This window comes from Nelumbo nucifera, chromosome 1 (genome assembly GCF_055504915.1).
Source record: "Nelumbo nucifera cultivar China Antique chromosome 1, China Antique-T2T, whole genome shotgun sequence".
NCBI classification, from domain to species: Eukaryota; Viridiplantae; Streptophyta; class Magnoliopsida; order Proteales; family Nelumbonaceae; genus Nelumbo; species Nelumbo nucifera.
In genome coordinates this window covers 146,615,622-146,639,283 of record NC_142649.1, presented here as the reverse complement: position 1 = coordinate 146,639,283, position 23,662 = coordinate 146,615,622, and the positions used below count along the sequence as shown (strand labels likewise).

The 23,662-nt window shown below is 41.1% G+C and overlaps 1 protein-coding gene across 1 annotated transcript; it reads right to left on the bottom strand.

Moving 5' to 3' along the window:
- Window positions 1-137: 137 nt before the first annotated feature.
- LOC104588292 (uncharacterized) lies at window positions 138-11,826 on the bottom strand. The gene is made up of 3 exons (XM_010246160.3): window positions 11,242-11,826; window positions 10,326-10,349; window positions 138-855 (listed from the first exon to the last, which is right to left on the bottom strand). Exons 1-3 carry the CDS (start codon window positions 11,459-11,461, stop codon window positions 530-532), a joined length of 570 nt encoding a protein of 189 aa, XP_010244462.1. The 5' UTR covers window positions 11,462-11,826; the 3' UTR covers window positions 138-529.
- Between the last annotated feature and the right edge of the window lie 11,836 nt (window positions 11,827-23,662).

Sequence of the window (23,662 nt, the reverse complement as noted above, 5' to 3'; positions counted from 1 at the left end):
CTCTAGAGGCTCACAAGTCAGTCACATCCTCCTTGATTGGTCTTTGTTTGTATTTTGTTGTTTTTGTTAGTTTTCTTGTCTCGCTTTGTTTGCGTTTTTCCTTCTTTTGCTGATTCATGAAACTTCCTTACCAAGGCTTTATATAAAAACATTAAAAGAAGACAGATGACCCTTGCTCTTTGTAAACTTAAAAGTAAGAAACGTGCTGAACACTTTTGGAGCCTTGGCTCTTTTACATATAACAAGCTTCTAGAAGCCAAACTGACTAGGAGATATTACTATGCCAACCAGAAAAAAGATAATAACCAATAATTCGGATTGAGTGAACCAATTGTGATTTGTGAGATTCACTAATCACAATATAGCCTACAACCTCTTCCATGTTAGCCCCCACCAAATTATCATCTTTGGTGTGCTATTGAGAATGTTGTCATTCATCAATAAGAGTAGGTAATGTTGACGAAAGAGGCCCTTGAGATCATCCTAATATATTTCCCTTGAATAGCCTATACATCACCTGGACATCCATTCAAGACTGAGCATGAGACTGTGTGCTTCCTTCCTTCCAACCTCTCTGCCGTGCCCTAAGCTCCCACATTATAGTCAATTTCTTCTGTGCTACTAATGCAGCTTCAGCTTTCTCCCTCGCCTCTTCACAGGTTTCCATCCCTGAATTGCACTTGTCTGCTTCCTTTTGATACTGAGATGCCATTTTCTTAGCCTCAAGTAATGCCATGTCTGCACGTTGTTGGTTTTCCAATGATTCAGCTTCCCGTAACTTCAATTCCTCTGACAATAGATCTGTAAAGTTCTTCTCCATGTCTTCGTTTACCTCCTGATCATGCTTTGCACAGTCTGCACAAAATGAGAGATGCTACAGTCAAAGAACTGATTGCAACATCCAAAGTTTTTTTTATCAGAAACATCCAAATAATTTAATAAAATCAACAAGTTTATGGTTATATATTCACTCACATCACAGCCAAATTCCACTAGGTAAAAAGTTTTATAACAAGCATGAGTTAGTCCATCGAGTTTGTGGAGTAATCACTAGAAATTTATGAGTAGAAGTTTCCTATATATGACAGCTTTCCACCAATGTTTTGGAAACTATTATCAGATATCAAACAGAAAGGAATTTACCAGGTTTTCCTGATTTAGCTGGGTTTTTAACTTCAGAACCTCCAAAACCGGCCAGTTATCATTGAACCATAATGGGGTGTGTTCCCAGTACATCCAGTCAGCCCAGTCTGGATTTCAAAACATTGGTTCCCACTCTATCTGGGACATTTCTTCAACTAAGGGAAGATTATATGGAGATAAATTTGGGCAATTTTGTTGGTCTCTTCTATTCTTCTCAAGGATATAGACCATATGGGTTTCCTGTGTAATTACCACTCTTATACCATATTTGTAAATTATACTTTTTCTTTTCTTCAAAAATGTTATCTACCTGAAGTTTAATTCCATGAGCATTTACCACCTCCCTTCTCTTGCTTTTGCATTTTCTTCGAATCTTCTTATCTCTGTTTGCATTTGTATGTAAATAAATAAACAAAGAGTGTGTGTATGTGTGTGAATGAGAAAGAGAGAGAGTTCTCTTTCATCTCATGGATAGTTCTGTTCATGGTTTTGAAAACCGGACCGGAAATGGAACTGTTTTGGCTACCGGTTCCCAGGTCAAACAGTCTGACCATCTGGTCCAAACCCAGGTTGGATGGTTTTGGGGTCAAAAACCAGACCTGGACTCATGACTGGTTCCTGGGTCAACTGGTCCAACCGTCCGGTCTGGTCCTCTTGACAAACCCACAATAATGAGATATCAATCCATTGGTGAACAGTGCTTTAGACTTTAGGTATAATTTTGTGTATTACACCCCTTTTATTTTATCAGTAATAACAACATTTCATTAATTGTAATTTACAAAAATATACCACTTTGGAGATAAACTATACAAGAGACAACCCATTGGAGCATAGTGCCAGCTCTCTCCCCCATTGCACATTTTAGAGTTCAGCCCCGAAAACCAGGTTTCTATTTGCCCTTTGCTTGGCTAAGATATCAACCATACCATTTGCCATTCTACTACCAACTCATTGAACCTTGATTTGTATGTTCCTAGTCAAGCACTTCATCAGATTGAGCTTATAGGATGGTCATACCATGGACAGTCCATCATAAATAAATTCCTAAAGCTTTATCTAATTAATAAAGTAACAGATTGAGCTTACCATTACTGATAAATATTAAGAGGATATCTCAGTAACCTATACTTAATAACTCCCACAAATGCGTCATTAATATTTTTAAGCATGTGTACCCTGTCAAAAAGATGAAGTTTTACACATTGGACATGTATATACAGAGGCATACATACAAGAAAAAACTGTCTGTCCATATTCTTCAATCACGCCTACCTACACATATGGTGAAATATACTAACACAAAAAAGGTCATTACCCAATGTCATTCCCAGCTACATCGGTGCTTGGAAAAATATCCTACTATATCAAATAAGAAATGTTGCTATAAATATGGAACTAAAGGAATTATAGCAATAGCATAGAAAGACTACTCTCCCAGTCTCCCCCATCTTAATAGAACCCTTTATGTCAGAGGGAAAAAAGGCCTAAAGAAGAATCAAGAAGTCAAAGGTAATTAAATATTTCCTGTCTTTTCTCCAGATACGTTTCAATAAAGAAAAAAGTCTATCTGACGCGACACTATGCAAATTTAGAATAACAGGAGTAAAAGATACCTCAAAGCATCTATTTGTATTATATTAGTTTGATAATTTATAGGGAGAGATTGAAGAGGAGGTTGTTCATATAGTTTGATTGGGATGAAATTAGTGCCAAGGCATGTCAGCCATGTCTAGAGTGGTGTAATAGGGAAACTAATCAGATCAAAAGCAAAATTATGCATGAGACCTGTAAGACCAACAATGTTATAGGGGCAGAGCATAGGGCAATCAAAAAGCACAAAATTTATAGAATAATATAGTAGTGATAAGAGTGTCAAGATAAATGAGAGGCAATACTAGAATCATAGAACTAGAAGCCACCTAGAGGTATAACAGTGTAACGTCTAAAGTGCAGGAAAATCACCTACTGCACAGTAAGGAGTAATCTAATGCAAGTTGAAGGTTTGCAAAAATGCTAGAGAGCGATCAAAAAGACCTGAGAACATACAATTTTACCCATACCCCCCTCCAAAAAAGAAAAGAAAGAAAAAAGAGAGAGGAGGTAAAGTAAGAATCATAGTTTTCAAGACACCAAGGTGAGGCTGGGCGTCAGGGGGGCGCCTTGTCGCCTAGGTGATGGATTTTTTTATATAGAAAACATAAATCCTAGGGTAGTTCCCTAGGCACCATAGCAATATTTCCTTAATAATTATTCATAATTTTCATAAGAAAAGTATAGAGTTGATGTTAAAGTATAGTAAATCAACATATTCATGAAAAGAAAAAAAAAACGAAGGAAAAGAAAATTCAAAAAATATAGGGGGGCTGAACCCTTATTTTTGTTATAGGAAAAGATGAAAAGAAAAGGTCATAGTAGTAGTAATAGTAGTAGTAGAAAATGTGTTGATTAGACAAAATTTTAAGTTCTTCCTTATTGGTTCAGGTTTTAAAGTCTTTGAGGGTTCAATACAGCATTTAGCAATGTTTGTATTGATTAAATCTTAACAAATGAGAAAATAATAAAAAGAAATTAGTATATAAACACACAAAATGAATATTTTAGTTTAATAGTGCCTATTTTATAATTATAATGTCAAAAAATAAAGTATAAAAAAGTATTTTACAATACATAGACCATAGTACAAAACTGCTTGGCGATTAGACGAGGCGAGCCTCAAAAGGGCGCCTCGAAGGTGGTGGTTAATTGGTTGAAGACAGAGGACAGTGGTTTGTGGAACTTTAACAATGAGAAAAAACAGTTCTTATGGCTGGGTAGGGACATTGAGATTCAGTACAGCTGGGTGAAGAGGAGTGCCAACTCATTTGCGGATGGGTTGGCCAAGCAAGGAGTGAATAGGGAGGCTGTTTTTTGGGCTAGTTTTTAATTTTCTTTGCATTCCCTGTGTTTTCTGTTTTTGGGGAGATAAGTTATTTTATCTCCCTTTCTATTCTTTTCCCTCTATTCTCTTAATTTAATGAAGTTGATGTTATTGATCAAAAAAATAAAAAAGGGCACCTTGTCGCCTAGGCATCACCTTGACAACTATGGTAAGAATATATTAAGAAAAACAAACATGTACAACAAGATGATGTACACAGGGACTAATAAAAAAACTGCCCTGGCAGCCCCCAACCTGCTTTACAAACAGATTTTCATATATAAAAAGGGAATTGAAACATATATTCTTAAAAAACGAATGTGCCATTAGCCAGGAGTGTATTTTCCCCAAAACTTTCTGAAAAACAAAATCTGAAGAGCAAATCTTATTTTTGAAGATTCTTGCATTTCTCTCCTGCCATAAGCACCGAAACACCACCACTGGGATTATGTTCCAGATGAGTTTTCCTCTTTTTCTCAGACCTTCCACCCTCCATCCTTTTAAAAACCCCGCTACTGATCCTGGGCAACAGCTTTGCACCTCAAAAGGTTGAGCTACTCTGGACCACCATATATCACAGCAGAAAAATGGCAATGTAACAGCAGGTGGTCCAGAGATTCTGAGTGGCCTTCACAAAGAACACAATCTGATGAGTCCAAAAGCATTCCCTTCTGCAGGAGATTACCTCTGGTTAGGATTTTGTTTAATTAAGCAGTCAAGACAAAGAAAGCAATTTTTGAGGGAAAATTCTTGCACCAAATGATGTTCGCAGGAACTAACTGCTCTTCTCTGAAGGTTAAAGCATTGTGAAAAGATTTGACTGTGAACTTTCCTGCCTTGTCCCATTTCCAAACTCTATAGTCAGCCCTCCCAATTTCTACTTGTGTTGTATAGCAGATGCAACATTTCCATCAATGCGTCCACTTCCCAGTCATTTAAATTTCTTCTGAAATGAGGAAGCCACACCACACTTCCATCTTGCAGCTACATACAGTTGGCTACTTTGGATTCTTTATCCACTGCCACCTCAAAGAGATTAGGGAAAGCTTCTGCCAATGGCCTTTCTCCACATCAAACATCCTCCAAAACTTCACCCCTTTTGCAAAAGCACCAAAAACCTTTTCAGAGCATCCATAGGACTGGCTAGCAGCTCCTGGGTGCCACCCTAGATTTCTGTCGCCATACTTGGCAAGGATCACTCTTCTCCACGAACCCCCTTGATTTTCCCCAAAACAACAAAACCATTTTCCTAGAAGGGAAGTATTGAAATCCTTGACTCTTCTCACCCCTAAACCACCCTGGGTTTTCAGTCTGCATACTTTGCTCTAATTAACTAGATGAAACATCTTTTCTTCTTCCCAACCTCTCCGAAGGAAATCCCTCATTTTCTTTTCTAGGATTGGCCATTCCTGAGGATATCAGGTACATTGAGAGTAAATACAAAGGGAGGACAGCACACTTTTCACCAAAGTAATGTTACCTCCATAGGAGATGCATTTTGCTTTCCAGGAGGCGAGTTTTTTCTCAACTCTTTCAATAATTGGCTCCCAAATAGATTTGGAGTTGCACCTTGCACCCAAAGGCATCCTAAGTATTTTAGAGGTAACTTTCCCATCTTTTTTGTTTTTGATAAATAACTTTCCCATCTTACATCCCAATTCATCTGCCCATTGGGATAGTTCCTACACCTCTTAAGGGGAAAGAAAGTGGGAAAGAAAAGGTGAACTAACGCCCCCTTCCTCCTCATCCCCCCCCCCCTCTTAAGGAGGCTTACGCCTCTTACATTCTAAACTACGCCTCATGCCTCTAGGTAGTGGAACGCCTCGCATCACGCCTCTAGGTAGTGGAATGCCTCACATCACGCCTCCACCTTTTAAACATTGTTCAAAACCTTCTATAAAACCACCTGTAGCAGCCCTTTTCACCATTCTACTGAGAGCCTCCATAATGCAAATGAAGAGGAAAGGGGATGTGTTAACACACTTTCATCCAATTTCTCCATTTAGGTCCAAGGTTCATTCTTCCAAGGATATAATCTAAAAAGTTCCAGTTCACATAATCAAACGCCTTTTCCCAGTCCACTTTGTAAAGTAGTCCAGCCCTACCACTTCTCAGCCTTAGTCTAAAAGTTCATTTGCAATCAGGACCCCATTCACCATCAATCTCCTTCCACAAAAGCACCCTGACTCTCAGAAATGATGCAGTTCAGAATGAATTTCAGCCTCTTTGATAACACTTTGGCTATGATTTTGGACATACTCCCTATTAAACTGATTGGCCTGAAATCCTTAAGCTCTTCTGCTCCTTTTTCTTTGGAATAGGAGAAATAAAAGTTGGGTTTAAGTTCCTTTCCAAAGCTGCAGAAGTGTGAAATTCCTTTAGTACCATCATTATATCCGTCTTCAAGAAATCCTAACAGCACTTGTAAAAAGCCATGGTGAAACCGTCTAGTCCCACAGCCTTTTCCCCTTTCATTTCCATGATTGCTTCTCTCACTTGCTCTTCTTTAAACTCCTTTTCCAACTCCCTTGCCTGCTCCTCTGAAATCCCCTCAAAATCCAGGTCATCAATATTATGTCTAATTTTCCAATTTACTTTATAGAGATTTTCAGAAAAACTCTACTGCACATGTTTTAGTTTCTTCTCTGAGCCAAAGACATTTGTCTCTTTGTCTCCATTTAGTTTCTTCTTGGAAGGCCACCATATCAAATTCTAACTTAGCAAATAGTCTTGTGCTCTTCTGCTCTTCTGATATCTGACCTTCCTCCTCTACCCTTTCTACTTCTTGTATTGCTTCCAAAAACTTGCTTTTTTCTTCTCCAGCCCCTTGAAGACTTCAAATTTCTACACTTATATTTTTCCTTTTAGAGCTTTCAGTTTTTTGCTGAAAATGTGGCTAGCCGAACCTTCCACTTGTGTTTCCCCCCCACCACTTTGTCAACTGGTCCACAAAGCCTTCTTCTTGTAGTCATAGGTTTTCAAACCTAAAAGGAGATGCTTTTGCTTGAATTCCTAAACAGTCCAGACAAATTGGTGTATGATCCGATAAGGGTCTTGGAAGAGCCTCAAGAGAGAGGTTTGGAAACTTTTCCTCCCACTCTGAAGAGATCACAAAACAATCCAGTTTTACTAAAGTTGCTTGTTTTTGGTTATTTGTCCACACGAACTCGACTCCTATTAAAGGCAAATCCACCAGTTCCCATGATCCCATCTAGTCATGAAATCAGCAAAACCAATCATTCCCCTATTCACTCTGGACTCCCCCCCCCCCTTTCTTTATCTAACTCCATCAAGCTCTGCCCAGAAACTTTCCCTCAATCTATCAATCATTTGGCCATAGATAGAGGTGAGAAAGAACTCCCAGCCATCCTTTAATAAGTAGCACCATAGAGAGATGGAGAATTTCCCCACTTCTGTGTCCTTCACTCCAATCAGATCTATCCCAGATGACTACCAAACTCCCTTAAGTCCCTACAGCTCGGTAGAGATACCCAGTCACAGCTACAGTCGCACCAAATACTTCTGATAATGTGGTCTTCCACAAGTTCCATCTTAGTTTCTTGCAAACAAAGAATAGCTGCCTCCCAAGGTTTCACATAAGAGCTTGCCACCATTCTTCTGCGACCAGAATTCAGGCCCCGTATATTCCAAGAGACTATCTTCATGGCTGACTCCCGGATTTTGTCTAAGGGAGAAGAGATCGACTTCTTTAAGGGGCGGTCCTCCCCCCTCCTACCCTCCTTTCCAACTCTTGCCACTGCTCTTGCGATATCATTTAACCCCCACACAAGCCTAAAAAGTTCTCTTTGTGTTTTCCTGCCCTTCCTGCCTTTTTGTTCCAACATTCTTTCCACATCCATTAGGAAGGCTAAAGTTTCTTCCTCCATACCCCTGATTGACAACCCCAGAAACACACCAAATTCCATGAACTTAGAAAAAACCCAAGAAGAAGGCTCAGCAATAGATCCACCTCCTGTTAGAGCCAAGTTCTCCTATCCATTCTTTGATCTTCCTTTCTGTGAACTATTTGAAGCCTCTCCCACCATGAGCCAGTTGGCTGAAACTAATGACAAGGGGACTCACCTCTATCATTTCAATGTTGTCTTCCAAATCCTTCGTATCATCTCCATGAAGTACTAAGGCCAAATCTGCTTTATTACTCATTGGGACCCATCAGTTCTCCATCTATCAAAGAGGAAGCCTCTAATTGTTGGGTGCCCTGAGTAGCATTCTTTTCCATAATGGTGGCTCTCAATGGTAGCTCCCTTTGAAAACCTCAAGCAATTTGTTCAGTCATCAAAAGGCTGGCATTTGTCATAGCTTCTTCAACTAGGGGAGGCGAAGGTTGAAATCGGGATGAAAGACCCTCTTTTTGATTAATAGAGTTACGAGGTTGTGGGTTGGGCTGGTTGTGGATTGGACTGAGACCTGAGCTGGTTGGACCACCGAGCTCTTGGGTTGACCCCAACTTGGTCATTAGAACAAGGTGTTCCCCCTCAACAAAGAGTGGTTCGGTCTCATGAGCACACGTCCCCAATTTCTTATGCCCATCCCATATCTGATGCACAAATAGGGTTAAGGCCAGGGGCAAGATCTAGTCTAGGGTTAAGCTCCCTTCTTGCCACGTGTTCAGATCGGCTCCAATTCCCTATCCCCATTTCACCAAGTATTTCCAAGCATCAGTTAAGTGTCCTCTCCACAGGCCGGTTCGATGGTCATCCTTTCTTTTACAGAGTCAAAGCTCTTAGAACCCACAACATCACCCCTGAGCTTGGCCTAGTGGGTCCCTTCATTCACCTCCACCACCTGCTTCACCATGTCTCTACCACCTTTCCCGACCTTGACCACCCATCCCAACTTTTCCTCTCTAAGCACTTCCTTTCCCTTTAATCTTCTCCCCACATCCACTGAGATGTCTAAGCCTGCCAGTGACTTTCAAATCCACTCCTGCAATACAGGCATGGAGTCAATGCAACTAGTTGGTTTTGCCCTTCGCTCTGGGAGTATCTTAGGCCATATGGTTACTTCTACCATCGTGTCCCTGTCTAACACCTTTATCGAAGTTGGGGGATAGCCTTGCATTTTGCTCTAATTTTGATCCATTAAGATGTTTCTTTAGCTGAATCTGAGTTGTCAGTCTCTAGATAGCCTCCATAGTGATCCCCAGTCTTCTCCACCACCTTAGTAATCCAGAGATAAAGAGGTAAACTGAAGATTCTTAGCTAGTATGCCTTCCTTCTGCATTCCAATACAATCTCCCCATGTCTCACGAGACTAGATGAAGCAATTCTCTGTCAAAATTCCTATCTCTGGTGGAAATTCAATGTAGGGTTAAGTTGGAGGGATATGGTGATATGAGTTAAAGGGATGATGAGAATAATTATATGATTTATCAGCAAAATTGTCTAATAGGTCCTTGCATGGTGGTTTTCCATCCTCATTTGGCTACAGACAACAAAGATGCCGTAGTCATGAGTCTTACAAGAGATCCTAAGTCCTAATCAAGGGATTGTATTGAACTTAAGGTTCCTCCAAGACTTTAACAACTGGGGCATCAAAAATAAGGGATATCAAAACCATCCCCTAGATGTGAACCAGCTTGATGCTAGAAGCTGGATGGATCATCCTTTATCCTTCAGGCATGTTTACAGGTCACTCACTCTTTTCTAGGTAGCTACACTGCACCATGGGAACTTCCATTATTACCAAATTTTGTGTACCATCAGTCCTCTCCAAAATTCCATTCATAAATCATAAAGGCAACTGTTTTTTTCTGAATACCTCACTGTTGACAGGTTGACTGGATGAAGTATGACCTTCAATGATCATACATGCAAGCTATGCTTAGAGGCTGAAAGGAATGGGTGATGCCTAAATGCATAACATATAATCCAAACAAGGCTGAAAGTGACCACATTGGCTCTAGTTTATACATAATAATTTAGAAACCTCAATGTTAAGCAAATTTAACCCCCAAATAGAAGGGGAAAAGGCTTTCCACTTTAAAAGAAAATGTACATAATGGCGGACATGTATCTTATTACCTAATGCTTATAATTGTGAAAGTTCCAAATTAAATACACAATAACTAAAAAAAGAAAAACTAACTACATGATAATGCTGATAATATATCTGACATTACTTGCATTTGCAATGGTGCATATGAGATTAATAAATATCAGCCAAGAACTAATAGAAAATCTGGTTTCGTATATCAAATCAATCCATTTTACCTCCCCAGGTTTGTACAAGGAACACTAACCTGTAAAGGAGAAGTTGCTTAACCCTGCATGGAAAGTACAAACACAAAACATAAAATAAAATGAGCACATGCTGACCAAGTGAGAAGCAATTAAAATACAAAAAAAAAAACAATAAGTGGAGAAATGCAATTCTCAAAAATACAAAAAGGAAGCCTTGGATAGGCTTTGCATTGGTGGTTTATATAAAGAAGCCCAACGTACAAAATAATATCTTTGATGATGTTAACCAAGTACATTAAGAATATATAATTTTTACATCAATCAGCAAAGAAATGAAAACACAATTTCCATGCATTTTGTGCATGTTTTGAGATTATATTCCGAGATATGTCAAAATTGATTCCATACCAAGACCTAACACACTCCATGTTTAACAGCACTTACTTCATCCATGACATGTAATTGTTTTGTTCATGTTTGGACAAAAAAGAGATGTTATAAAAAAGTAAGAAAACAAAATCCAGAGTCATAAATCTTTAGCACGAGCATGCGCTCCCATGCCTCAGAAAATAACTAGCCGGAATAACTACATATGAAGAAAACCCGTCATCTGAAAGAATAGCTTAGCTCTACTATTTTCATAAATAAGGGGCCGTGCAAATCAAAATGGTAAATGCATAGTTGCCCTCAAAATGGTTCCAAAATAAGTTTCAGTTTACAACAACGATATTGAGGTCAAGGCTCTCGATTATAGCAATGAGGCTTCTCGCAGACTATGGGGTACGAATTAAAATAAATTATTACCAAATCGAAATTTACTAATACCATCGGCTCTCGATTTTAGATTGGAAAAGACTGACTTATACTCGATTAGACATCGAATTAAAAAAAAATTATGGAAGGAACCTAAATGGTTTTAGAGATTAAACAAATAAGAACTATTATAAACAGATCTACTGGGTTAGGGAAGATCACCTTCGGGCAAGGAGAGAAGGGGCTGAGAATTGCAATCACAATTGCAAGGAGGGCAAGAAGCGGAAGAAGAAGAAGAGGCGTGGCGAACTGCAGCCAAACCTTCGGTGACGTGCCAGTACAGTGGCGGACCCACTATGTATCCGGCCAAGCACATAGCCATCACAGCTAAAGCCACCTTCAACACGCCGGGGCTACATAAACCAGTCCGATTCACAGCCATTCTCTCTCTCTCTGTAATCTGGTAAGCGAAGAGGATATTGACCGGAAATTTCAGTTTCAATGGCGTATTGAGAGTAGTGCCACAGATCTAAAGACTGCGAAAGCCAATGTATAGCGATCACCGACGGCCCTTCTTGGCAGTCGACTTCACTGCCGTAAAAGCGTCCTGGTAATGGTGGGAAATTTTGAGAAACCAAATTACGTGATTGTTTGGATATTATATATATATCCACTTCAGCGATAATTAGTTCAGGATCAGGGCCGAGCCCAACCAATTAATGCGCATAAAGCGAATTGGGATCTGCTCCTCACATAGGGCGCCTCACACCGACTTTACATGTTCATCTCATTATGCATTGATAACATCTCCCATGAATGAATAATATTGTATAAATATGGTGGGATGTATAAGATCGGTGTAATGCGCCCTATGTGAAGAGTTGATCCCGTCTCGCTTAAACCCATTAGGTTGAAGAAAAGCCAATTGCCATAATGCATCCACACTCCACAATCCACGCATAAATAAATCTGTAGATGGGACCCAGATTGGAGGAAATTTTGGGATATCGTCGACTGGTGTAGAGGTGAATGCCTAATAAAGTTACTTGACTCACCCAATGGCATGGGGATTCAGACGGATAGTGAGAGCATTCCCATTTATCTATTATACTATCTATAATATATTAAAGTGCGAACAGCGTATACTGGCTTTTGGAATTTTCATTGGACAGAGAATACCCTCATTCTAAACTTTGAATAGGAAAAGCATAAATGGTAAATATGTCATTCTCACATTTTCATTTACTCTCACTGTAATAGTGTAATAGAAATAGGAAAAAAACGGTTGTATCTCCCACGAGCCACGATCCAGCAATTTTATCTCCACAAACTGTTTCATGCAATTGAATTCCCACTCCGATTGCAACTGTCCACCAACGGTTTGTCTCCCGCAAAGTGAACGTGTTCCCTGGAACATCTGAGTACCCTGCAATATTAAGATTGCCGAGTTGTCTATCTGAGGAAGAGACTGAAGGTTTGAAGAAGAAGGAAAACAAGGCATGCGAAGAATCATCTGTTATTTTTTAAACTGTCTTTCGCTCAATGAACCGCCCAAATCGATCAGTAATGTAAAAGATGAAGTCCAGGAAGACAGATGTATGCTGCTTCAGTGGTGTAAAAGATGAAGTCTAGGAAGACAGAGGTATGTTGCTTAATTTCTTTTCTTTCGAACGTATCGGCAAGTATGCTGCTTGCCATCGGAATGTAATGTTGCTTAATTTTCAGGGAGCCTGGCCGATTTGGATCGCTCCTCTGACGATACCTCTGTGGATTCTCGGGGTACCTATTTCAAATTTACTCATATTTCTTTCCTTCATCTGGTTCTAAACCAACCACTCTTTTTCATTGGTCATTTGCTATGACAACCGGGTTTTATTTCCCGGGCTGTTTCCTGCATTGACCGCACTAGATGTCTGTCTATAGAATGTTTGTTGTCATTTAGTACTGTACTCATTAAGCAAGCATTTCTTCTTCAGCTTGGTTTCTTTTATTATGCGTTCCTGGCTTCACTACCTCTTTCTTCTCTACTCGTGACATGAGACCCTATTTGTATTCCTTGAATGTGTAGTCCGGAGGCAGAGAAAGAGAAGTATTGGCCAGCTTCGGATACAGTGGCTGAGGAGTCTACTGCTATTATTGGTGAAATTTCAGCAACCAAGGAATGCATCCCATGTTTGGTTGAGGCTCCAACGTCCCTTGAGATTTCAGCTACTGATCAAACTCTCGCCAATGTTCTAGCAGGCTTAAGCCTTGGAGCACCTGGATCAGATTCCAGGCATCATTTACCACTTCAGATTCAAATGACATTGAGGAAGTCATCGAACAAGAAGCAAACACCAATTCGAAAGGCAATCAAGATTTTGAAGGATGACAAGGAGAACATTGACAAATAACAACAGCACCAAGAAACTGGAGTCGGGTAGTGGACTGAAAAATGCCAAGTTATTAACTGTCATTGCAGAAGAGAAGGAGAACAATGCCAAGTTATTAACTGCATAGAAGGGATTCAGTAGCACGGGTCTAGGAAAGCTGAGGAAGTCTCATAAAAAGAAATTGCAGAACAACAATGATAAGGTCAGAAGACATCTATTAGTGGTCGGGGAGTGGTTCACATTGGCTTTGTTTTGGTTTTAATCTTGATATGCATAATTGGCTCACATATTTGTTTGGTAATTGCAGGAACAAGAGTAGCAACAGCAACAGTTTCAAAAGACGAGAACAGCTCTGCAAACTCTAACAGAGAACCGGTTGATGTTGGGAGATACAAAAAACCAAGTCAAGATACTTGCTATTGGCGTTGGTGTGGTTGTCATGGCAGTTGCAATTATGGGGTTAAAACTTTGCTTTGCCCCTGTTTTTTTTTTTTTTCTTGTAGTAACATTTTCATGGGACCGTTAAGTGGTTAAGAGTTGCATGTTTTTATTTCCTTGCTTTCTTTTTTAGTGTTATTAGTGTTTAGAAACAATGAAAGGGGATATTTCTGAAATGAGATAGAGAGAGATAGAGAGAGAGGATGCTTTTCTACAGGATAGTAAATAGAATTGAATAATTTGAATGAAATCTCAAATCAGAAAAATTCAAAGTAGTAAGCACTTTTCTTCTTTTTATGGCTTGTAAATCCATCAAGAATACCAAGTGTGGAGGACCTACCTATTCTGTCAGCAAGGAAAGTAACCCCACTGAATTCTATAGGTTTAGTTTTGCTCTAAAACAGTATAAATGTTGGACTGTTCTTCTCATAATCTATTATCAAATTTACAGTTGCCTCGAATTTAACACCATTTGGGTGATTTTGGCACTATATCAACTCTGACTGAGAGTAGCACTCAGTTTTCTTTGGGGTAACCTCAATTTCATTGTAACTAACCACTAACCAATAAACCATTTAATATAATCTTATCCTAATTTTTTTTTTCATCATTTTATGAGTTAAAAACGAAAAGTTACTATCTATACTAAAAGGAAATGTTGTACAGTCAAGGCCTGAGTGTGCGATAAATGGAATCACTCAGTAACCTCTCTTTTCAATTGTTGCTAAAATGCCCATTATTTGCAAACATGCCACCACTAAGTAGCCTCTCTTTACAATTCTTGAAGTTGATACTATAGAAATATTGAGGGGTTACTAAATTTTGAATCCGACCTTTTAATTGTTTCTTTAATTACATTACTGTAGGGATTGATGTGTCCAAATTATTCAATCTCAACTGCTTGTGCATCAAGCAACTTTTGTATACTTAATGCTACAAACCATATTACCAGAGGTGAAGCTATAAGTGGCCCATTTCATTTCACAGACTTTATTCACTGGAGGTCTTATGCTGGAAATGCCTCTTTATTTTTTCATTTTCTTGTGTTCATTTAAAGTAAATATGATAGTAAAATTCTGATGGTTACAGTTTGGGCAACTGATGTTAGTTATTGAGGGTATAATTAGAGATGAGAGGGGAAACATTGTTTTGAGCTTTTCAAGACCATCGGGGTTAGAAATTCTTTAAGAGAGAAATTTTAGCAACTCTATAAGGGCTAAAATTTGACTGCTGTCTATATAGGAATGCAAGTTGAGGGAGAATGTTAAGTCGTCGTTAACTGGTTGAAAATTGGGGATGATGTGCCATGGATACTGCATTTTTCTGATTAGACATGCTAGATCTTTGGGATCTAACCTGAACTGCTCATTCATTTGGGTTCCTAGATCAACAAATAGTATGGATGACTCATTAGCTAGGGCGGGTGTCTTGGAAGTATTTTTGTTGGGGTAAGCCAGGAGCAGGGGGATCACTATACAGATTCAGCATTATTCTTATTATTAATAAAATTATATTTTCAGTTGCATCTAGAAAGAGTTTACCTTATAAAACTTGAATAATTTTATTATTTGCTATTAGCATGCAGGACATGATACTTTGTGGTGGCTCTGATGCAGCAGTCATACCTATAGGTATATGTTATTCTTTTCTCATTCTTGATGTGTACAAGGGTTAAGCTTTGTGAAGAATAGAATCATTATGTTCTTTGTGGTGGTTGTCATTGCAGGCTTGGGGGGGCGTTGTTGCAAGCAGAGCACTTTCACAGAGACGTAGTGACCCAACTAAAGGTTTAAATGAAAACTTATAGTACACTTTAAGTTATGTTTGAAACTCACGAATGTGATATAACTGGGCCTATCCAAAAAAGAAAATAAACATCCATCACCAGCCTACTGCTGATTTGAAGTACCTCACCAGCCCGTGGTCTTTCGCACAGTGGGGGATTGACCTCCTTGGACCAATCCCACCAGTGACAGGACAGAGAAAATTCTTAATCGTCGCGGTGGATTATTTCACCAAATGGGTAGAAGCATAACCCTTAGCAACAATCACAGCTCGAACCGTGCATAACTTTTTTTTGGAATAACATAGTGTGCCGCTTCGGACTGCCCCGAGTGATCATTTTCGACAATGGTAAGTAGTTCGAAGATATCAAGTTCCAGAACTGGTGTGCCGAGATGGGGATACAACATAACTTCACTTCGGTAGCACACCCCCAAGCGAACGGGCAGACAGAAGTCACGAACAGAGCCATACTCTGTGGACTGAAAGCTCGCTTATCCCAAGCTAAGGGGCTATGGGTAGAAGAGTTGCCCAGCGTAATATGGGCTTACCGAACTACCGTCAAGACCGCCATAGGAGAAACCCCCTTCAACCTCACCTATGGCATGGAAGCAGTGATCCCAGCCGAAATCGAGGTACCAACACTACGCCTGGAAGCCTATGACGAAGGAAACGATGACGAGCTCCGCACCAACCTCGACCTAGTAGAAGAAGTACAAGATCTCGCATACATTCGGACCGCAGCCTACCAACAAAAAGTAGCCCAGTATTATAATGCCTGAGTCAGGAAGCGACACTTCCACGTTGGAGACCTAGTCCTCCGGAAAGTTATGGTACCCGAGCCCGGTGTAGGTAAGCTCGGACCAAACTGGGAAGGTCCCTACCGAGTAAAGCGGATACTAGGGGAAGGTACGTACGAACTCGAAACCCTAGAAGAAAAGCAAGTGCCACGGGCATGGAACATCAGCAACCTAAAGCGATACTACCTCTAATTACGAATTGAAGAGGCACCAGCCTCAAAAACAAGTAAGCACGCTCTAACTCTCAGATTGTGATTTCTAAGCCTGCGATCTACTATGAGAGTACTAACTTAGCCATCGGAGCGACCCCACCGGGTTAGTACCCTGGGTCCTCTAACATTTAATTCCTTACAGGTCTCCAAGGAGCAACTAAATTCAGGAGCGGACTACGGGTCCCTCCCTAAGCCTAAGGGCCACAACAAGACCCCAATTGCCACTTCGGCATGGGTAAAATTCAAGAGCGGACTACGGGTCCCTCCCTAAGCCTAAGGGCCACAAGAAGACCCCAGTTGCCATTTTGGCATGGGTGAAATTCAAGAGCAGACTACGGGTCCCTCCCTAAGCCTAAGGGCCACAAGAAGACCACAGTTGCCACGTCGGCATGGGTGAAATTCAGGAGCGGACTACGGGTCCCTTCCTGATGCAGCGTGGAAGCAATGAGAAACCGGGCTGGCTATGCAAGCACCGGGCGATCGCTAGCTTCTAGCGAAGAGCACCGAATTCTCTAGGAGAGAGAAAAGGTGGCGAAAATAGAAAGAAGAGAACTTGAAGAAATTCTGAAAATCTGAAGTATGAATTGATGAATTCTGAGAAATAGCAGTATTTATAATACATTTAGAAATTGTAAAAGAAACATGAATCTTGATCTTGATCTTGATCTCTTGGGCTGTCTTGATAAGGTCGAACCCACTTGGAATTCTTGGGCTTGATCTTCCACCATCCGATCTCCTTGGTAGTCCTCTATGCTTAAATCTAGGAAGTCTTTGGAAATCTTGATGATGCTTGGAGTCTTGCTAATCTTGATAGTCTTGGGAGTCTTGAGCTGTTCTTGCTTATCTTTCTTGGACTAATCTTGATAATCTTGGGTTCTTGGTTCCTTCTTTATCTTGACTTCTTGCCTTATCCTTATCCTAGAGCTGCCGCCCCTAGGGGTGAGATGGGCTTTCTTGTGATGGGCCTCCATCATTCTCCCCCACTTGGAGAGAACTCGACCTCGAGTCGTGATTAGGATAGGCAAGTGTGATCTCTGGCAAATACCGATGAAGGTCAACAACGTTGAAGGTCTTGGATATACCCATCTAATCTGGTAATCCACTACATAGGCATTGTCATTAATCCTCTTCACGATCTTGTATGGACCATACTTCCGAGGCTTCAACTTGTTGTAAGTACCTATGGGAATCCTTTCCTTCCTTAAGAAGACCATAACCTCATCACCTACATCAAACACTTGAGGTCGGTGGTGCTTGTCTGCGGCCATCTTGTACTTGGCGTTGGATTGCTCTAGCTTTTGCTTCATGGCCTCTTGGACGGACTGGATTTGTTCTGCCATTTGCTCTGCTGAGATACTGGCGCTGGGTACTTTGGGTAGTTTCACTAAATCCAGTGCATGGTTAGGGACCTTCATGTACACGATGGAGAATGGGGATCTGCCTGTAGAACTGTGTACTGCATTGTTGTAGGCGAACTCAGCCTGGGCTATGGCGAAATCCCATTGTTTTGGCCTCTCCCGGCATATGCTGCAAATTAGATTCCCTAAGGTCCGGTTTACTACTTCTGTCTGTCCATCTGTCTACGGATGGACTGTACTGCTGAAATTAAGTGATGAATCAAACAACCTCCACAGGGTCATCCAAAAGTGACTGAGGAATCATGTGTCACGGTCTGATGTGATGGTCTTGGGTACCCCATGTAAGCGGACAATCTCCTTGAAAAATAATTTGGCTGTTGCGGATGCATCTGCTATTTTCTTGCATGGGAGGAAGTGAGCCATTTTTGAGAATCTATCAACCACCATGAAGACAGAGTCCATGTTCCTCTGGGTCTTTGGCAAGCCTAGCACAAAATCCATGGACAAGTCTTCCCATATAGCAGTAGGAACGGGTAGGGGCATGTAGAGACATGTGTTCTGGGTTTGTCCCTTAGCTGTCTAACAAACATAGCACCTGCTTACGATGGTAGAAACGTCCCTTCTTAATTTCGGCCAGTAATATCGCCCCTTAACTGCTTCTACTGTTTTGTCCCTTCCCAAGTGTCATGCTAATCCACCCCCATGCAAATCCCTGATGATCTTTTCACGGAGGGAGGTGCAAGGGATACACAGTTGTTCTCCTTTCATAAGGAACCCATCATAAATAAAGAAGTTCTCTGTTGGCTGCTTATTCACACATTTCTCCCATACCTGTTGGAAGTCTTCATCCTGGGCATATAAGTCTTTTAGGCACTCAAAACCCACAATCTCAACACTGAGGGTCTTGATGAGAGCTACACGCCTGCTAAGTGCATCAGCTACTTTATTTTGTTGTCCTGCCTTGTACACAATTTTATATGGGAACTTGTCTAGGAAAGCAGACCATCTAACATGCAAATCACTTTTAATTGCTTTTGCCCACTAAGATATTTTAGGGCCTGGTGGTCAGTGTAAAGAACAAATTCTTTTGCAATTAAATAGTGTTCCCAAGTTTTCAGGGCTCTAATCACAGCATAAAATTCTTTGTCATAGGTGGATCACTTTTTTCTGGCTTCACATAATTTTTCACTGAAGAAAGCAATGGGCCTCTTTTCTTGGGACAATACAACCCCTATGCCAACTCCACTGGCATCACATTCAACTTCAAATAGTTTATTAAAATCTGGCAAGGCAAGAACAGGAGCAGAACATAATTTTTCTTTTATGAGAGAAAAACTTTGCTCTTGTTCTTCTCCCCATTGAAATTTACCATTTTCAAACATTCAGTAATGGGAGCCATGATACTACTAAAATTCTTCATAAAGCACCTATAGAAGGTTGCCAACCCATGAAATCGCCTGACATCTGTGACAGTGGATGGGGTCGGCCACTCCCTAATGGCTTTTACCTTTTCTTCATCTACTTTCACACCATCCTTGCTTATAATAAATCACATGAATAATAAATTATCATTCATAAAGATGCATTTCTTCAAATTAGCATATAATTTATTTTCCCTCAATGTTTTTCAGGACCTCCCTAATATGTCACACATGCTCAGTGATAGATTTGTTGTATATCAAAATATCATCAAAATAGACTACCACAAATTTACCAATGAAGGGCGCAATACCTGGTTCATCAGCCTCATGAATGTGCTGGGTGCATTGGTTAGTCCAAAGGGCATGACCAACCACTCGAACAAACCATCTCTAGTCTCGAAGGCTGTCTTCCATTCATCTCTGGGATGGATCCTTATCTGATGATAGCCACTCCTGAGATCAATCTTTGAGAAAACTATAGCTCCATTAAGCTGGTCCAGCATGTCGTCCAGCCTGGGAATAAGAAATTTGTACCCAATGGTGATCTTGTTAATGGCTCTGTTGTCGACACACATTCTCCAATTGCCATCCTTTTTAGGTGTTAATAAGGCAGGTACTGCGCAATGACTCATGCTGATTTGAATGTGTCCCTTTTTCAATAATTCTTCTACATTTTCCCTTAAGATTTCATTCTCCTTAGGACTCATCTTGTAATGTGGGAGGTTAGGTAGACTAGCACCTGGAACAAAATCAATATGGTGTTGTATGTCTCTCATGGGAGGGAGTTCATTTGGTAATTCCTCTGGAACTACATCATTGAATTCATCCAGTAGTCCCTGTACTTCTGCTGGGATTTTACTTTCATCATTAACATCTTCTCCTTTTACTACTAGCAAATGTATTTCATGAGTATCATTACATTCTTTAACAAATTCAGCATGATGATGGGTGATGGTAAGAAAATTCTTCTCATGTGTTTTTGGAACATTTGTAATATTTTTTTTTGCTATGGGTAACAAAGTATAACGTGTACCTTCTTTTTCAAGTTGGTAGGTATTCTTCCTACCCATGTGCCTTGCATCTGTATCAAATTGCCAAGGCCTCCCTGACAAAATATGGCAAGCATCCATATCTACAATATCACAATATGCTTCATCATGGTACTTACCAATTGAAAAAGGTACCTTGCAGCGTTCTTCCACTCGTACGCCGCCTCCTTCCTTGATCCACCCAATCGTGTATGGGTTGGGATGTTTTTCAGGAATCAGCTGTAATTGTTGGATGACATCCCTGCAAATAATATTTTCCTGACTACCACTGTCAATAATTAAATTAAATAATTTTCCCTTGATAGTACATCTGGTACGAAATAATCTGTGCCTTTGAGAAGTATCCTTATTTTTCTGGGACAACATTAATTTTCTTACCACACAAGTATACTCCTCATGTTCATATGGACCCTCTTCATCCTCCCCATCAGGTCCACAATATACTTCCTCCTCAATATCTTCTTCCTCCTCCCTTTCTACCATATTAACTGTCTTCCTCCTGGGACAGTCACTGGATATATGTCCAACCTCATTACATTTAAAACATTTAATAGGAGCAGACCTCGCATAAGGGTTACTGGGTTTAGGAGGGTTGGAAGGATTACCTCGAGTATGTCCTCCTGTAGTAGCCTTACCAGCGTTACTTGTGTTTGCCGGGTGAGAGGGTTGCACTGCCGGGACTGATTTGTTCCTGTCGATAGTTGCTAGTCTGTTGTCGCTCCCGCTGTAGCGGCGGTAATTATCACTGCGTGCCTTATCTTGGAACATTAATTCTGCTTTCAAGGCTAGGTTCCTTGCTTCCTGCACACTAAGAACCATTTGTACACCAATTTTATCTCTGATGGATAGTCTCAAACCGCTTAGATAACGGGCTGCCTGCTGGTTATCACTTTCAGATAATTGATTTCTCTCAGCTAATCGCAAAAATTCAGATGTATATTCATTAACACTGCGAAAACCCTGCGCACACCTCTAATAAGATTCGAACATATATTGTTCGTAGTTAGGAGGTAAAAATCTACCTCTGATTAATTGTTTCATGCGCCTCCAGGTTCGAACAGGACCCCTTCCTTCTCTCATCCGTTCCCACCAAACAGATGTGCCTCCCTTTAATCGGAAAACTACTAGTTTTACCCTTCGTTCCTCTGGTATTTCCATGTAATCAAAGAACCTATCGACTTCTGTGATCCAATCCAGAAGTCCCTCTATACCAAGATCTCCACTAAAAGTAGGAATATCTACCTTGAGTTTAAATTCATCATTATTCCTACGAGGATTGAAATCACCTTGATTGTGCCAATTTCTACCATTTCTGTCGTTGCCGAGAAGAATTGGAGCACCACCAAATTCCAGATCATCATCACTATCGTCATCCAGGACTGGTCGTCGTAGCGCAGTATGGACGGGTGGTCTGTCGTGGTCGTCTCCCTCGATTTGTTATGGATGTTCCCGGTTCCGTGGAGCAACCTCCCGTAGCAAGGTTCGCAGTTGTTCAACCATCTCTGCCAACTGCTGCTCGATGTTACGTGTGGCTATACGCTGTTCTTCGATTGCTCTCCAAGCAGCTAGAAACCCCTGATCTCCGTCACGGGGTGGGTTGCGACTACTACCGTCTGGGTTGGACATGACTGGGCGAATTCCCTACTCTGATACCACCTGACGCAGCGTGGAAGCAATGAAAAACCGAGCTAGCTATGCAAGCATCGGGCGATCGCTAGCTTCTAGCGAAGAGCACCGAATTCTCTAGGAGAGAGAAAAGGTTGCGAAAATAGAAAGAAGAGAACTTGAAGAAATTCTGAAAATCTGAAGTATGAATTGATGAATAATTCTGAGAAATAGCAGTATTTATAATACATTTAGAAATTGTAAAAGAAACATGAATCTTGATCTTGATCTTGATCTCTTGGGCTGTCTTGATAAGGTCGAACCCTCTTGGAATTCTTGGGCTTGATCTTCCACCGTTCGATCTCCTTGGTAGTCCTCTATGCTTAAATCTAGGAAGTCTTTGGAAATCTTGATGATGCTTGGAGTCTTGCTAATCTTGATAGTCTTGGGAGTCTTGAGTTGTTCTTGCTTATCTTTCTTGGACTAATCTTGATAATCTTGGGTTCTTGGTTCCTTCTTTATCTTGATTTCTTGCCTTATCCTTATCCTAGAGTTGCTACCCCTAGGGGTGAGATGGGCTTTCTTGTGATGGGCCTCCATCACTTCCAAAGCCTAAGGGCCACAAAATGCCGAACTGACAAGGACCTGGGCGCTACGTGAAACTTGGTTATCTCTAACCCCTAAGGGAAAGACAGCTCAGGTATGAACCCTATGGTGTCTACTCCACCCCTGTTGCTCTTACTCAGCTCGGTAGCTCGATAGTCTGGGGTAACCGCGCAACCCGAAGTGACAACTTATGCTTTCAGTTATCCTTACTCATTGCCGGCTCGGTAGCTCGACAGTTCAGGTAACCTATACGTTAAATTGCCCAGCTCAGAGTCCATTCACACTTAGAAGCATTTTTGCACTCAAGAGTACCCAAAAGAAAGACTATATTTCATTAACAAGAAGGAAGTTCGGATACAAGAATTTTTACCCGAGCTCAAGGGCTCGGGACAGTACATCCACAGTTCAAAAAAGAGAAAAAGAAAGCAAGGAGCCATCACGCAGAAGGGTCCACCGCCTCGACCTCAGTATCACCCTCCTCCCCTGAAGAGTCAGGCTCTGCATCCGCTGCCTTGGCCACTTCGGGATCCAAGCCTGTCATCGTGATCCCACCAAGATCAAGGTCAGGGAACTTTTGGCAAACCAAGTACCGACACAGCTTGAACCCAGCGCGATAGGAGTCTGATCCATATTCGACCTGTAGGGCCTCAAACTCTGGGGACTCTTTGAAGCTCTCAACGGCCATGGCCCTCTCTTCCACGATAGAGGCCTCGAGGTCTGCGATCGCCCGCTCAAGACGCGCCTTCTCCTCGGTCAGCAAGGAGATTTGCCCCTCCTGGGTCAGGATCAGCTCCTTTTGGGCCTTGGCCCCCTTCTTAGCCCTGAGCACCTCGCCCCGAGCCAAATCCAGGTCCCGGTGGAGCTTCTGCATCTTCGTCCTAGCATCGATGGCTTCCTTCATACGAATCGCCGCTTGGCAAGCCAACGCGTGACCAGTAGAGTTAGCCTACCAACATGAAAGCCGAGATCAGTCAAAAAAAAAAGGAAGAGAGGCAGAAAG

Bases quoted from the DNA above. Each gene is read 5' to 3' on its own strand.
- LOC104588292 (XM_010246160.3), bottom strand. From the start codon at position 11,461: ATGGCTGTGAATCGGACTGGTTTATGTAGCCCCGGCGTGTTGAAGGTG. The intron at 10,350-11,241 runs GTGATCTTCCCT...CTTTCCATGCAG, and splicing joins CCTTCTCTCCTTGCCCGAAG to GGTTAAGCAACTTCTCCTTT. The intron at 856-10,325 runs GTTAGTGTTCCT...CATTTTGTGCAG, and splicing joins AAGCAACTTCTCCTTTACAG to ACTGTGCAAAGCATGATCAG.